Raw genomic sequence first — 18047 nt, 5'->3', positions numbered from 1 at the left:
TACTAAATTATGACATATGTTGAATTATTCAAGTTTGTTATACTCATGACATATGTGGAATCGTTCATGTTTGTTATACTTGTGACATATGTTGAATTGCTCATGTTTGTTATACTTATGACATTTGTTGAATTGTTCATGTTTGTTATACATATGTTCATTATGAGGTTGTTATACTTATAACTTATGTTCATATTTTTAAGGTTACCTATTTAACACTGTAATTAAATCTTTAAATATTGTTTTATTTGGTATAAATATTGATTCTGTTATCAGCAAATTAGCCCAACTTGTAACTACACAAAGGTACATTCACCTTAAAACAACCAGTTGATACATATAGTTTTGCACTGCACAACTGCCTGAAAACAAGAATGTGTCCAAAGTACACAGATGCCCCACTCACACATTATTTTCCATATTCAATGGACCATGAATTTGGGTAAAAATCTAATTTGGCATTAAAATTAGAAAGATCATACCATATAAAGGTAACATGTTAACCAAGTTTTGAGGTTGATTGAATCATCAAAAACTACCTTGACCAAAACTTTAACCTGAAACTGCCACTTTCATTTTATATGTTCAGTGGACCGTGAAATTGGAGTCAAAAGTCTAATTTGGCTTAAAAATAAGAAAGATCATATCATAAGCAACAAGTGTACTAAGTTTCAAGTTGATTGGACTTCAGCTTCATAAAAAACCAAAAAATACCTTGACCAAAAACTTTGGAGACGAACGTAGGTGGGGCATCAAAGTTTTCAACACAAAAAGTACACAGAAAAGAGCTATGTTATAGTTGGACAGTAGTAGAAACTCACACAAAAAATAGCTGAAAAAATTTAAATTAGCAGTTTCAGTAAGATTGTATTTATACTTACATACAGGTTATTTTCTGGAAACTATAAAAATGCTTATTTTGGCCCTTTTTTGGCCCTTTATACATAAGCTGTTCGAACCAAAACCCCATCAATAAATCCCAGCCTTCCTTTTATGATTTCAAATCTAACTAATTTTAAAATTTCATATATTTCTATTTTCTTATACTTAAGTTATTATCAAGAAACCAATGGTCATATAACTAAATAATAATCTGACACCAATGCTCACAATGACGTGGACATGAGTTTGGACCATAACTTCCAAAATCAATCCAAAAATGTTTTGAACCATATATAAAATAAATTTAACTTAATCACTCAGGAACTAAAAAAAACCAATTCAGCCTTTAATTTTGAATGAACTCAGACAGAACTTTAATTTACCTGGCTTTTGATGTTGAACAACAGGAGACTCTACCTCGGCTGCTGGTCCTTTACCAACTTTGTTTTCAGCACTGACACTACATACATAATGTTTGTCCAGCTTCAGATTCTTAATGGTATAGGAGGTGACAAATGATCTGGCTCGTCCAATCTTTTTCCAGTCATCAGAATCAACCATTTTCAGGAAAATATTGTACCCAGTAACCTTTGAACCGCGAATTTCCTTTGACCTTGTCCATTCCAAAGTCAACTTGTCATTGGTCCTCGTCTTCACCTTCAAATTTTCAGGTGCTTGTGGTACCTCTGTTGTAAATGGAGATTAAATATTTAGTTGATTTCTTATCTTAAATTCAAACACATAAGTATGAAGCAGGGGAACTAGAGTCTCTAACAAGCTGGGATTGCTCACCTGCATCTTCAACAATAGCAATTTTTGTTTAAAATTAGAGGCTAGCTCTCATGAGCCAGTGTCGTTAAATGAATCTTCTGTGGTGTAGAAAATCATGTAAAATAAGGTTTAAATCATAATAAATAGTATAAGATACCCTAATAATTAAATTTAAAAAGGTTATCCCACTATATATATAGCTAGTATCTCGACTTAGACAATACTTACTGAAGACCCCTTATCATTATTTAAATTAGTTTTCAAGTTATGACCATTTGAAATTGTTGGTTTTTTTTAACAATTTTCCCTTACACTTCAATAGTTAATCCCTATGTACTTTATTCAGACATGATTGCCATGTTAGTTGGATGGCATTGTGGCTTAGTTTAATTCTAATTGGCCCGTAGATTAATTAACTGCTGGAAAATATTTTTTTTAAAGAAAAGTTTACGAAAAAAATCGTTAAAAATTTACATTAAAAGGCAATACCCATATCCCATGTCAGATTTGCTCTACATGCTTTAGTTTCAGAATTGTTTACAAAAAGCTGCATTTTACTCCTATGTCCTTTTTTTTAGCCATGTCTGTCATCTTGATTGGCAGGCGGGATCATCTAACACATTTTTTTACCAAGATACCTTAATGATGATTGTGGCCAAGTCGGCTTAATTTTGTCTCAGTAGTTTTAGAGGAAAAGATTTTTATAAAAGTTTTATTATAAGTATATGACAATGGACTATGAGGAGGGACAATGGCAGATGCCAAGTGATGAGAAAAGCTCACATTGAAAGTGAAACAAAGGCAAACCATTTTATTGACAGATTTGATCCACAAAAATCATTCTTATAGTAAAAACAATGATAAACATTTACTTTTCATATATAATATGAATTAAGGGGGTTCACAGGTCTAAGTCAATTGTTTTTCTTAATATAGGATTTCACTATACATTGTATTTTTCTATAAATGAACTTTATCTTATACCTTTCAATTATGCTCAAAATCTGCCTTTGAAAGAAGCCTACATTTTTGTAAAAGTACCTTTTTTCTGTTGAAGTAATAGGAGAAAAATTTCATGCATTTGTATGACTTAATATTTCCAGCATTGATGATCTTCACTCAAAAACTAACCTGCACATTTAGATTTAAGAAATCTGTCACCAGGTGGAAAATTTTCCTACAAAAAAAATCAATTGTGTTTTTTGTTAAAATTTATATTCATTTCTTAGCAAACAAAAACAATAATACCTCATTTAAGAGGGTTGTACACTAAAAGCTACATAACTTATCTTACCTGAGGCCCCAACATAGATAAGCAGCATTTTAAATAACTATAGAGGCTCTGAGGAGTCTGTGTTAAGATAAAATTTTTTAATTGATGCATGAAATACTGCAACCATTATACTTTTGGCTTTCAATGTTGATTTATGATTTATTTGATGAACATTATTGCAGTTTACAGTTCATCTCAATCTATATTTATATTCAAGATAGTAACCACCAGAGTGCACACGCTGAAATGTCCCTCTTTCTTTACTTATCATTGATATTATGTTGATAGTCCTAAGTATAAAGCTTTACCACAACTGTCACATAAACTATAAAATTAACCAACAAAAATAAACATTGACCAATAAACCATGAAAATGAGGTCAAGGTCAGATGATCCATGCCAGGCAGACATGTACAGCTAACAATACTTCCATACAACAAATAAAAAGTTGACCTTATGCTTATAGTTAAAGAGAAACAGACCAAAACAGAAAAACTAAACACTGAGAAATGAACTGTTAAAATGAGGTCAAGGTCAAAATTAACCTGCGCGACAGACATATAGATCATAACATATTTCCATACACCAAAGATAGTTGACCTATTGCATATAGTATTAGAAAAAAAGACCATAACTCAAAAACTTAACTTTGACCACTGAACCATGAAAATGAGGTCAAGGTCAGATGACACCTGCCATAAAAAAAAATTTTAACTTTTTATTCAAGTAGTCACTGAACCATGAAATAAAGTCAAGGACATTGGACATGCGACTGACAGAAACTTCGAAAAATGAGGCATATGTATATTCAAAGTATGAAGCATCCAGGTCTTCCACCTTCTAAAATATAAAGCTTTTAAGAAGTAAGCTAATGCCACAGCCGTCGTAGCCACCGGATCACAACCCCTGAGTCGAGCTAGGCTGGAAAAAAAAAGCAAAATTTCCTTAAAATTACTAATACAGGGCAGCAAACCAACAACTGCTTTTCTGATTCTTCTGAAAATGTCACTTGGTCACTACAACAACAACAACAACAACATCATATAACAAGGGTTTTTAGTTTTATCCAGGTTCTCCGCAGGGCAGAGTTTTTTAAGACCACAGTGGTCAACCCCTGAACATAGCTTGATACTGTCTGAATTTGGATTGTGATAAAATTTTTGACATAATATAGATTTTTGTCACAAAATAAATGTGGGTGTTGCTCAATTTGGTCTATGTGCATATCAAACAAAGGACATAGATGGATTCATGACAAAATTTTGTTTTGGTAATGGTGATGTGTTTGTAGATCTTTTTTGACTGAACTTTCTTCCTGCTTACAATTATCTCTATCATTAATCAACTTGGCCTAGTAGTTTTAGTGGAAAATATTTTGAAAAATTTACAGAATTTATGAAAATTGTTAAAAATAGACTATAAAGGGCAATAACTCCTTAAGGGGTCAATTGATCATTTAAGTCATGCTGACTTATTTTAAGGTCTTACTTTGCAAAAACATTATTGCTGTTTACACTGTATCTTTATCTATAAAAATATTCAAGATAATAACATGCAAAATTTTCATAAAATTTGGAATTAAGGGGCAGCAACCCAACAATTGTTTGCCTGAATGGTCTGAAAATTTCAGAGCAAATATATAATGACCTAAAAACATTTTTTTTTCTGACAAATTTGCTCTTAATGCTTTGGTTTCAGATATGAGCCAACCAGATGCTCCACAAGGCCCAGCTTTATATGACCGCAGAGGTTGGACCCTGAACCGTTGGGGCAAGTATGGACACAACATTCAAGCTGGATTCAGCTCTAAATTTGGATTGTGATTAAATAGTTGACACAGCATAGGTTTCTGACACAGAATGATTGTGGTCTAATGAACTTAAAATACTTTTTTTTTCTTTGAGCAATTCACTATGCTGTTGAATATTAATCCTCTCAAAAAAATGTTTGAAGAAATTTTCTTTTTATTTATGAAATCTAAAATGAAAAAAATTTAACCCCCCCCATTTTTTTTTCACATCCCCCTTTCCCTTTATCCAAAACTGATCTCAATTCAAATTTCTAATGGAGTTTGCAACAATAACTACTCATTTAAATACATCATAAAATATTAAAATGTACCAAAAGGTGCTTGTTATCACTGAATGGTTTTAATTTATCAGTTGGTAGTAAAAGTAAATATACATTGTATATTGTATAAAACAATGATTTAAGTTGATTCAACTACTATTCTGGACAAAGAAAGATAACTCCAATCAATTGAAAATTTCTTGCTATTGCACAATATTGTGCAATTAGATATTTCTTGCCATTGCGCAATACTGTGCAATTGAAAATATTTGCTATTTCACAATACTTTGCAATTGAAGATTTCTTGCTATTGCACAATATTGTCACTGTGCAATTGAAAATTTCTTGCTATTGCACAATACTGTGTCATCTAATTACATCACAGATTGGTTATTATACTAGATATTAATGCTATTTATTTATGAGATTTTGAGTTTCGTTTTTTCATAAAAGAACACATTGTGTTGACATGTATTTGTCAAAATCAGACTTGTAATAACTCTCTTCTGGGATGTATCTTTGAAGCAATTCAGATTCAAAAGCGTAAAAACAATGAATTTATCGTAGAAGCTTTAAAAAGAGATCTATAAGAAAATATGTTTAGAGAATGGGTAATACATGTGTCAATCATGACTTCCCATCAAAAATGTAGTTGTCCTACTGGGTTTTGGTTATTAAAAGGATAGACATTGGATGAAAAATATTAATTGTTGCCAGCTGGGCGATCAGGGGATTTTATACTGAGTGTAATGAATAGTTATTATGATATGCTGGAATAAATTGTCTATCTGATTTGATCTGGAACGATATAACTAGTTGTTTTGTTCCGGCCAGAATTTTTCAACTAGCTACATTGTTCCGGGAATTTTCAACTAGCTACTTTTTTCTGGAACTTTTCAACTGCACTCGGAACAAAACAACTAGTTGAAAAGTTCCAACGGAACGAAATAACTAGTTAGAAAGTTCCGCCGGAACAAAGTAACTGGCGGAACATAGTGGCTGTTACATTTACGCATATTGTCATGACCATAAATATAGGTGATTTTTTTTAATGACGTCATTGTTTGGTATGTAACGTCACGAACGTCAAGTTTTCATATTGTATGTGACGTCACGAACATCAAGTTTGCATATTTTTTGGTACACTAAATGCAACTATAAAAAATACAAAACACTCAAATAAATACAATAATAAACAAAATATTTTTAAAACAGCAGCAGGCAAATGGTAAGGTAACCCCAGGTGCTTTGTATAAGCAGTTATTTTAAGGCTTTGAACCAAGACAAAAGCAGAACTGAAGGTAACCCAGTGCTAATCTATCGAGATCAGAAAACAGTTCATATAATATAATACTCTTCTGTTGAAATATATGATAAAGCGTATAATACATGGCAAAATCCGTATCACATGCCGTATCACCCTCGACCAATATCATCCCTCGGGCCTCAAGGCCCTTGGGCTGATATTGATGTCACGGGATGATACGACATATGATACGGATTTTGCCATGTATTATTCTCTATATATCAACAATTCACCAAAGTTTCATGAAAATTCAGCTGAAAGCTTTTTTGAGTTATTGATAGTGTTGACAACAGAAGGATGAATCAACATACAACAGTGGGGCGATAAGAAACAATGAAGGAATCAGAAAGGACAAGATGATTGAAATATAACTCAACTTTTAGAGTCCAATGATCAACTTTAGAGTTAAACTTCACAGAGAGAAGTCAGTAAATAAGATGCAAAATTCAATTGTGTCTGATCCATTTGTCATTTGAAACAATAAAATATGTTTAAACCCACCTCAAAAAGATTTGTGAATTAATCAAGCATGCAATGAATTTTAGATAACACCCAAATATATATTTTCCGCTGAGCTCCTATGAAAACTGATAACTTATTATTTATGTAAGTTTCCTACCTGTTTGATATTATATGCTTGGTCAACTTGATTTCTGAAAAGAAAAAAAAAAGAAACATTAACACAGAGATATGTCTGGTCTACATGTATTTGTAGATAATGTTTATTTGTTATTCAATAATTCATATGTTGCAATTAAAATAGCAATACCTTAACATTTAAAGTATGCAAATATTCAAAGTCTTTTCATAGCAAATTTCATAATAATAGAATAATAGACAAACCTTGCATTTACCCCTACTTTCTATGAGGTGGGATAGGACCTTTATTGGGTCTCAGGGATCATGTGTTTTTAAGCTTAAGATTTCGAGATTGACCCTTTAAGGATCCAGGAATTCGTTTTTCAAAATTTTGGGATGTTGAATTGGGATTGTATTTTTTTTAAAATATCAAAAATTAGCTCAAAATCTTAACTGTGATTTTCAACAATTTATCAGGGTCCAAAGTCAGAAATTTCTGCAAAAAATTAAACTCAAACTTGATCTGTAACTCATCATGGTTAACTCACATACCAAAAATCAGCCAAATATCTAAAAGTGTTTAGAAAAAAAGACTGTGTAATGGTTTGTTGCGGAATGAGCGAATGACAGAATGACTGAGACAAGGGTAAAACTATATTGCCCTGACAACTTTGTTCTGGGCCATAAAAAAAACTATGAAAATAATACATTGAACTTTATATCTAATTTTGAAAAATATGTATTTTCTATAAGGTTACATATTAAAAAAATCTTAGAGGACAGATTAGCAACAAAGTACATTTTTTTTTACTTTTGTTAGCACCTCATACGGAACATACAAATCATTACTGGATTCAATTCTTTTATTGGATCTAAATGGAAGACTTAAATTTGTAAGTATTTCCCAGCATATGCTTAACTATAAAGCCCCCTTACTGAAGCCTACTTAGATAACAGATACTGAGATAGGCAACAAAGCAACAACACAGCTCTTAAGAAACAATTAATCATATAAAATAAGAAGATGTGGCCATGGTATGAGTGCCAATTAGCCAACCTTCCATCCGAGTGGCATTGTATATGAAGTCACCAATTTAGGTCAAATAATAGCCTTATTTCTACATCAAGCCTTGGCTTCCTTTGGATCCATTTGAAGCTTTTCTCTAGAAGACAACTTTATAATAGTATGTTTTTCCAATAGGTTACTATGTTACACTAAGGGCCACTATAGGCAACTTTCTAGGATAAAAAAGTAAGAATGCTAATTCAAGTTTACATCTCATAAGAAACATTCATGTCATATATTATTCCTATCACTATGAGTGATTCATGTAAGAATTTTTTATGTAATTCCTAAAACTAGGTACCCTGATGGTAGCTTTCTGGGATGACAAATCAGTGACAAGGTTACAAAACTTGGTAGGTAACCTGGTAAGCACCTCATCAGGAACATAAATACAATATTTGGTTTCAATCAATTCAAAGGTTCTTATAAAGAAAGAAGATGTTGGTTACATAACTATTGGTAAATAACACAGTTGCAACTATATGTACTATCCTTAATGGTTGCGCCCAAAACATCGATAAGGACAAGTTACAGATATATCCAGCCATTTTCAAAAAAGTAGAGGGGAGGTCCCAACCAAGGAGAAAAGGGTGGATGGGGGTCCAACTTTATGTCCCCATTCAAATGCATTGGTCGTCAGAAAAAAAGGGTTTCAACCTCCGGAACTCGCCCCTGTATCTGCCACTGTTTATGTCACATTTTGAAAAAGCCTCATATAAACTATTTTAATCGAATTTAAACAGTTACAGGAAACCAGGTAAAACACAATATTGGATTTACTCATTCCTATGCTTTTGCAAGCAAAGAGTCATGGTAAATTAGACAACATCAAACAGGTCAACCAGGCCGTTAATGCTGTGGTATGGCAAGGAACTGTTCAGGGTAAGGTGTTATTTAGTAAATGACATCAATTGTTTATAATCTGGTGTTTGGCGATCAGATAAGTTATGTAAAATATAGTATCTTTTTCGTCATAGAAAAACCAACAGAGAATGAATTTTCAGTTGTCTTGGCATAGGACCAAAATCTTTAAAAATTACCAATATAAATAAGATTAACTTCCAAATTTCAACATTCCTTAGTAGAATGATATAAATTCATGTCTATGTTAACGGGAGTCACATGTGGAGCTATATCTGCTTACCCTTCCGGAGCAACTGAGATCAACCCCAGTGTTAATGGTGAGGTGTGTGTTGCTCAGACTTTAGTTTTACATGTTGTGTTTTGTAAACTATTGTTAATGTCTGATTGTCTTTTTTTCTTCTTTTTTTGGTGATGGCGTTGTCAGTTAATTATAGACTAAGTCTGTGAGTATGAATGTCCCTTTGGAATCTTAATTTCGCCTATGTTTTAATGTTTTCAACTATAGAAAAACAGCATACTGAGACTGTTTTCAATTGTAATATTATAAAATAAAATGTATGGCTACTAGGGATAAAATTTTCAGAGAAGAATTAAGCGGCTTGATATTTAAAGCAATGTGTACATTTGATTTTAAAAATACTAATACAAGACAACGTTAACCATGTAGGCTACTAATTTTCCGCCACTTGTTTCACATCAATTCGTATTATTGATAGTAAATCTAGGAGATGTAACGCTACAATACCTTAATATTTAACATCGTACATCAGTATTGTAATCAGTGAAAAAAGGCTCAGTATAGTGAGTGATTTCATCAATGTTTACATTAAAATAAAGGGTATACAAATTTATATGTCCAGTTCCCGGGTTTCCTTATCGGTTGTCCATATTTCTTTGTCCCATTAGGTTTCTTTTTCGTTTTCTTTTCATTTTACAAGAAACAAGAGGCTGTCACATTTATTTGTGTCCTGGCAATATCACAAGAACCATAACTGATGAACGGTGAAAGTGAAAATCGTCAATATCAAATTTGACCTGCATTTTGTCATCAGTATCAACATATTAAAATTTGAAAGAGCTTAGGTTGAATGGTTCATGAGTAAATGCAACAACATGAATGGAAACGCCATTTTTTTATCTTTCAAGAACCATAACTCCTGAACGGTAAAAGTCAAAATCAACATTATTTAACTTGACCTCCATTTTGTCATCAGTAACAACATATGAAAATTTGAAAAGCTTTGGTTGAACAGTTCATGAGTAATTTAAGCACTGACATGACTGGAAACGACATTTTTCAATCTTTCAAGAACCATAACTCCTGAACAGTAAAAGTCAAAATCGTCATTCTTGAACTTGACCTCCATTTTGTCATCAGTAATAACATATTAAAATTTGGGAAGCTTGGATTGAACAGTTCATGCAAAACTGCACGGACAAGACTGGAAACCCCATTTTTCAATCTTTCAAGAACCATAACTACTGAATGCCCGGTAAAAGTCAAAATCGTCATTCTTGAACTTGACCTCCATTTTTTCATCAGTAACAACATAGGAAAATTTGGGAAGCTTTGGTTGGACAGTTCATGCATAAATGCACAGACACGACTGGACACGCCATTTTTCAATCTTTCAAGAACCATAACTCCTGAACGGTAAAAGTCAAAATCATTCTTGAACTTGACCTTCATTTTGTTGTCAGTAACAACATGTTAAAATTTTAAAAGCTTTTGATGAATGGTTCATGAGTAAATGCACAGACAACATTTGTTTGCCGCCAGCCCGACCGCCCTACTGCTGACTGCCAGCCGTACATCCCCAAATCAATAACCGAAATTTTTGTCACAAAAATCTGGTTAAAAATACAACGAAAGTTACAAATACACACCAATCATAATGCAAAGCAATTGAAGAAGAATCGCAGAAAAAACAATGAAAAGCATTTCCCCAACCTATCTTAGGATCGAGTTGAAGGACCATCTTTTTAGGCCGTATGTAGATTTGGTTTTGTGTTGCTTGGTTACTATCTTATTGACATTTATCCAACATGTGTTTAAAATAAGAAAAGTCTAACAGACTATAATGAATCGCATGAACGACGTTCACATGACCTTATCTAATATTTAAAAACAAAAACATAGTCTCATCATCTCCTGCTAATTATTTCAATATGTTATGCTTTTAAATCTTTTATTTTCAATTTATTCCTCTTTTTTTCTTTCTTGTAAACATGTGTTATACTACATAAAACATGCCTATACACGTATATGTAGATAAAATAACCCTAAATAAAAGATGTTAATTCTTTCTGTTTCCGTTTTCCGTTTCCGTTTCGTTTTCCGTTTCCGCCGTTTAGCAACACCCCCTTTTTTCACCCTCCTTGGCAGCCGTCTGGGATCATAATGAATCAGCTACAAAGTAACAAAACTTTTACAACACTGCATGAAGAATATTCATGCAATGTTTTATTTCGCTCCATTTAGTGGCTCTCTAGAAGAAGTTCATAATATATAAAGTTAATGGACAACAGACAAGGGTCTGCATGTGATGAAAAAAGCTCACTTGACTTGGGTTAAAAAAAAATGTATTTTGACCCTAGGCTTGTGTTCTATTTTAGCCATGTTGCTGGCCATTTTAGTAGGAAGGCTAGGTCGTACGTCACATTTATTATGAACACATGTACAATTTCAACTAGAAACACCAATGATGCAGGATTCTGGTCAAGTCTGTTTATAAGGGTTTATATATATAGACTTAACAAATACAGACCAAATAAATCTGTATGCAACATACAGTTTCATTAGTTTCGGTACTTATACATCTTCAGATTTTCAATTTGGCTTTGAGTGTTCCTGATGATAAAACTAAATCCAGACAAGCGCGCTTTAAACGCATAGAATTATTAAAGTATTGTTTTCAATTATTTTATACTAGCTGAAGTATCCAGGTTGTCAAGAAAAACAAAACTTTATGCAAAAAGCTCATAATGTTGCCAACTGCACTCACTTCGGCATATGTCCTGCACTCTGCAAGAGGAGACACAAATTTCCTGAATTTGATTCATTACACAAATATTCAGCTGTACAATGTACAGGTATGTAGAACAAATCAAAGTATATATACTTACGTAATGTAATTAATCAGCCCTTAATAGAGTCAAATAATGATTTTGGTTATTACATAAGCCTCATCTCATCTTTTCTGATAAAAATGAACAAAAAACAAATATGTAACACATAAACAAACAATAACTGAATTACAGGCTCCTGACTGGGACAGACACATACAATTATGTAACAGAAATGGCCTATTATTTTCTCAATTGGAAAACTGAAATCATTTCTGTTTTCATATTTGTAGTTTTGTTTTAGACCAACTTTCAGCAGATGTAAGTCATTAGATAAGAGGCAGTCTACTTGAGTGTGCCTGTTGCATTATAGTACTATTATCCTCTATCTCTAGCAGGGGCGGATCCAGGATACCCAGTTCGGGGGGGCGCAATGTTTTATTTTCGCCGAGCGGAGCGAGGCGAAAAAATTTTGGAGGTTTTTTTTAGGTAAAACTATTGAAATATTCTTCTAAAGGGGTGAAATGTAGATATCTCGAACTATTGTGTGGTAAAATTAGCGAGAAATTAAAGTTTCAAGCTGAAACCGCCTTAATCCACACCTGACAACAATCTACAGATAGACGGCCGGACAGACGGACGCAAAGTGAGACGAGACAGGTCACAATTGCTCACCTGACCAATATAATTTTCACGAAAATTTCTACTTTTACCAGCGATTTTTAATTGTCCTTTCATACTATCTGTTTTTTACTTTTATGATTTTCGGAGGTCGTGCCAGACTTCACCGTGTTCGCCACAAACAACTAAAACCAGAATGAGATGCATTTACGCAGTTATATTTATTTTCTTGGGATCCCAAGCATACAGTAATAAGGTACAAAATTCGGCTAAATATTTAGGTTGCAAGTGAGAAATAAATATAGACACAGAGAAACAAATTAATAAACTATCCTTTCGCTTGAAACAGTATTTCTATCTTTCATTACGCCGGGATATTATAAAAGAATCTCACTGTTTTCTTGACCGTGTCATGATGAAATTGTGAAAGTGAGTAAGGGATGTTTTGGAACTTCGATTATCAAACAAATCGATTATAAAAACCGCAAATACAATGTAACATTTGTTTTTACTTTAACTGCTAAAAACCTATTATATTTGTCATCAAACGCAGCTCCGCCATTGACACCTTCCTTTGGAGTTATTTATAGAACTTTAATAAAGCGTAGGTCAGTTGATAAGTAATAACGTTGATTCTGTTAAACTGGCTGTATATACTTTGAATGTTAAAAATATTGAATGGTCTCTTCTGATACTTAAATATGTTGAAGTCAACCCATGCTTTGCAAATTTTAGGGGGGGCGCACGCCCGCCACGCCCCCGCCTAAATCCGCCCCTGGCTAGTGTGATAGGATAGATGGGTTCAACCTATTCAACAAATTCTGAATTATTTAGGGAGAGAATGATGGTACTTGCAAAAAATACTTTGTTATAAATTACAAGTATATGTAACAAAATCCACGGCATTATTAAACAGAACAGTCTTTTGCAATAAAAATAACACTTGAAATCTGTATAAAATGTTACATTTGAAAAAGAAATGAATTACATGTAGGTTAGGATTTCACTCAATGCATCCTCAGCATGAATCCACTCCTTCACTCAATGTTCTAGTACATGTTCATGCCCTTAAATTTGTATGGTTTGATTTTAACAAATCCTGTGCTAAAGTTTGTTTAATTAGTTCATTATTTTGTCTCCAGTTGGTTTTTTTTTCCTGATGAACAACAACAACAACAACAATTTTTATTTGTCAATCAAGACGCCCCGAGGAGCAGTACAATTACAGTTTAAATTAAAGTGTACAAATAATTGTGTTGATTTTTTTCATTGAGATGTGAACATATACATTGTATACATGTATATTTATATGTAATATTTTTTTACAAATTAATTCGGTGTTATTGTTTAGCAAATTTTAAGACAAAAAAAACACGTTTTCACTGTGAAATAAGATATTCCCTCAAAATGGCTCTCAACAAAATAAATGTTTAACCAAATAAACAAATAAAAGCTATGTCAATTCTGCTGCTCATTGGGTTCATTACATGTAGTTAAATATATTTTGTCATGTTGCAATATTTTTTTGGGAAAATATATAAGTTCTACATGTATATGAAATATATATACTAAAAGATGATTTAATACATAATAAGGTTGACATATATATATAATCACTTGCTTGATTATATCATAAGTATCTGAAACTAATCAGATGTCAGTATTTTATATGTGGTTAAACGTAACAGTTGTGAATGCATCTGCAGCTATTTGTCAAACCAATTGAACTCTATATTTATCATATTCTAATGTATTCCCACTGATGTTAGTTGTAGATGCAATAAATCCAATCATTTTGACATATGCACCTAGTTAACATTCAAAGGTTTGTACACATGAAACATGATAGCAATTATTAAAAGAAATTCTCTTGGCCTTGTCAGCTTAATTCTTTAACAGGAAGTTGCAACTTTTTATACTAATGTACCAGAAGATGCTAAAAATTAAACTATTTAAACTTTTGTGAACAAAGACCAAAATTGACCAGCAATTAAATTCCCTGTATAATTATCACAAGACCACCAACAGTCAGGGGTACAACTTGTACAAGTTATTTTATTTACTTGAAGAAGTAAAAAAATATGCATATATATAAGTAAATAAATAATGTTTGAATAATCTCCCCTTTATTTTCTCAAAAATTTACTTGTATTTATCATGTTTACAGTAAATTTTTCTTACAAGCCCACAAAAGTCATCAAGTTTTGAGATGTAAATTCATGCCTATAATGATTTTTCCCAGGTTTGCTCAACTTTTTTATTAGAGTCTCATTAATTCAACAAAGAAATTGATTGTGCAAAGATCTTAAGTATTTGTGCAAGAGGCCTTCAAAAATTGCTCCTTGGGGGCTTGTAAATGAGCAGTGTTCTGAAGACAACAGACAACTGGGATTTTCGTTGTCCATGGAATTACACTTAAATGATTAGTAATTATAAAGACATCTACAAAGGGCAGATAATTTAAAATTCTATTAGAGCAATAATCATAAATTCAATAAAAGAAGATCGGATGACTTTGTTACTTCTACAAGTAAAAAAAATCTGATTGTCTAAGGGACATAACTCAGCCAATATTTGTTTTACATAATACAAGTAAATAAAATTCACTTGTATAAGTATCCTACAAATTTACTTATATAAGTAAATAATATTACTTTTTCAAGTAATTAAAAATAACTTCTACAAGTAGTACCCCTGACTGACCAATGACCAATAAAATAAGACCTAATCACAAGTAGATTACAAAGAATCACCTACGTCAATAAATTATCTGCAAGAGATATTTAGAATAAGTACATACTGTATAATACAATCAATGCATCCAGTGTAAATGGAAGGCAGAAAATTCACTCTTCCACAAAATATCTAAATATCTAATTGATAAACAAAATATATGAAAAGGGTGGGGTACTTGATGTCTCAGTTGCATGCTCAAGCTCAACCCTACCAAAATAATTTAGGGGTACAACCCCCTCTCCCCTTTCCCCCCACCACCTTCAATCTTCAATCAATTAATTGATTGACTGCTTGTAGACTGAAAATAAAATAAATTCAAAATGATCTGTCAAATTACTTAAAAATAAATGTTCTTTTTTAGTAGACTATAGGTTTTTAAACCATATTTTATTTAAAAAAAAAACAAACATGACATATTTAATTCATCTCCCTAAAATCAGATATGTGCCTAATATCAAAATGATAACATTTGCTGATTCAGCATCATTCATTTAAACCACAAATATGTGAATCAGTTAATCTTTCAAATTTTCTGACCTAAATAGCATCCAGAATTTACATTTAAACATACCAGTTTTTATCTTAATTGACATAGGAAGTTAAAAATCTTGTTTTTTCATTTAGGTACTTGATGTATATTTAACCTTTCATAAAATTTCAATCAATGAAGGAAATACATATATATGCATGCATGCATCCATATTGATGCAATCAAAAGTGGCTCAACAAAAATGAGGAAAAAATTATTTAAAAATTTTCCTTCAGATACTTTCTTTTGATTGTAAGAAGCTTTTATCCAAGTTTGGTCAAAATCAAGGAATGAGAAAGGTTTATGAATCTAATAAATGCTTTAAAAACTTTAACTGCAGACTGTATGTAATGTTAACTGGAAGAAAAAATATCAGAGTCCATTTATAAGTAATATATACATGTATGTTTAAACAGGAAATATTTTTTTACAAATAAGTTTAAGAAAGTTATTAAAATTTGAAAAATTCTAACCAGAGTGATCAATGCATTATAAGTGGCAGAAAAATTTAGTCCATTTATGTGTAAAATATGAATAACAGGGACATGTAGTTGGAACCCCCCCCCCTTTTTAAATGGCTGGATCCACCCCTGTACCTTTATCTTTTTTTACTTTGTGCAATGCTGAATAAAATAAATTGATTGGCGTTTCTCGTATTAGTTTGCCTGACCTATGATATAAAGTATATAATAAACTGTTATCACGGAAATATGCCTCACTTTTTTGTAATTAGGGTAATGCAAATGTTGAAATTAAAATATAAACACTTGTAAGTTTTGAAAATATTCAAAGTCAATGAAACATGACTGAAAGTACATGGCTAAACAATCTCCATCGTAATAATATGTGCTTATGCTAATACAAATGTATACCAAATACAATTGACTTATCATAATTATAGTTCCCTTTAAACAGACGTCCTAAACAAACTAATACATGTAAACTAAGCAAAATTTCAAAGTCAAATGACCAAATCTGAGGGGGCGTGGTCAAATAGTCGTCATGGTTATGAGATATGCCAATGCTTATCCATAAACCAACCTAATCAAAACTATAAACTAAGATAAATACTTAGCAAAAGTTTCAAAGTCCATAGACAGTGACCAGTGATGTTGTTGGCTCAAATTACAGGAGAATAAAGGCTTTTTCCCCTGGAGTAGAATCCCAATTTTTAAAAAAATGGCTTAAAATTATTCCCAAAAAGACAACTTTTTTCCCAAACAGTGCAGTCTCAGTAGTAATTGTGCATGAATACAAACTGAAAAACTCATTTAAAAATTTTTCATGCCTAAAATGACTTGTATGCAGATTTGAGGGTCTATTTATGTATTATCACCATGATCACTATTAACTAGAGGCTCTCAAGAGCCCGTATCGCTCACCTGACTCTACTTGGGTTTTTGAAATCATATAAAAAAAAGATAAAATTTGGCTACAAAGTTACAAAACTTGGTCAGCATCTCATAAGAAACATTATTGCTATGTTTGATTTCTTTCCATTCAGTGGTTCTATGTTAAACTAAACCCCTGCTGGCGGCCATCTTGGATGATTGATCGGCTACAAAGTAACAACACTTGGTCATCATCTCATAAGAAACATTATTGCTATGTTTGATTTCATTCCATTCAGTGGTTCTCTAAAAGAAATTTATATGTATTTCCCATAGGGTCCTATGTTAAACTAAGTCCCCCCACTTGTGGCCATCTTGGATGTTTGATGGATGACAAAGTAACAACACTTGGTCAGCAACGCATTGGGAACATTCATGCTATGTTTTGTTTCATTCCATTCAATGGTTCACTAAAAGAAGTCATTTGTATGTACTTCCCATAGGGTCCTTTGTTAAACTAAGTCCCCTGCTGGCAGCCATCTTGGATGATAGATCGGCTACAAAGTAACAACACTTGGTCAGCAACTCATAAGGAATATTCATGCCATGTTTGGTTTCATTCGATTCAGTGGTTCTCTAAAAGAAGTCATTTGTATGCATTTCCCAAAGGGTCCTATGTTAAACTAAGTCACCCGCTAACGGCAATCTTGGATGATGGATCAGCTACAAAGTAACAACACTTGGTCAGCGCCTCATAAGGAATATTCATGCCATGTTTGGTTTCATTCCATTCATTGGTTCTCTTATAGAAGTCATTTGTATGCATTTCCTGTTAGGGTCCTATGTTAAACTAAGTCCCCCACTGCAGCCATCTTGGATAATGGATCAGCTACAAAGTAACAAGACTTGGTCAGCACCTCATAAGGAATATTCATCCCATGTTTAGTTTCATT

The 18047-nt window shown here is 32.5% G+C and overlaps 1 protein-coding gene across 1 annotated transcript in view; it reads right to left on the bottom strand.

Moving 5' to 3' along the window:
* The window catches only part of LOC143065021 (uncharacterized), a 135191-nt gene that overhangs the window by 104893 nt on the left and 12251 nt on the right, over window positions 1-18047 (bottom strand). Inside the window, exons 2-4 of the mRNA XM_076238301.1 lie at window positions 6922-6955; window positions 2785-2830; window positions 1266-1568 (exon numbers count right to left, since the gene is read on the bottom strand). Of these exons, the coding sequence (XP_076094416.1) occupies window positions 1266-1443 (178 nt within the window). The 5' untranslated portion in view covers window positions 1444-1568; window positions 2785-2830; window positions 6922-6955. The remainder of the gene's footprint in view (window positions 1-1265; window positions 1569-2784; window positions 2831-6921; window positions 6956-18047) is intronic.

This window comes from Mytilus galloprovincialis, chromosome 1, assembly GCF_965363235.1.
Source record: "Mytilus galloprovincialis chromosome 1, xbMytGall1.hap1.1, whole genome shotgun sequence".
Classification (NCBI taxonomy): Eukaryota; Metazoa; Mollusca; class Bivalvia; order Mytilida; family Mytilidae; genus Mytilus; species Mytilus galloprovincialis.
Note: the sequence above shows the minus strand (reverse complement) of the source record. Positions and strands in the feature narration are given on the sequence as shown.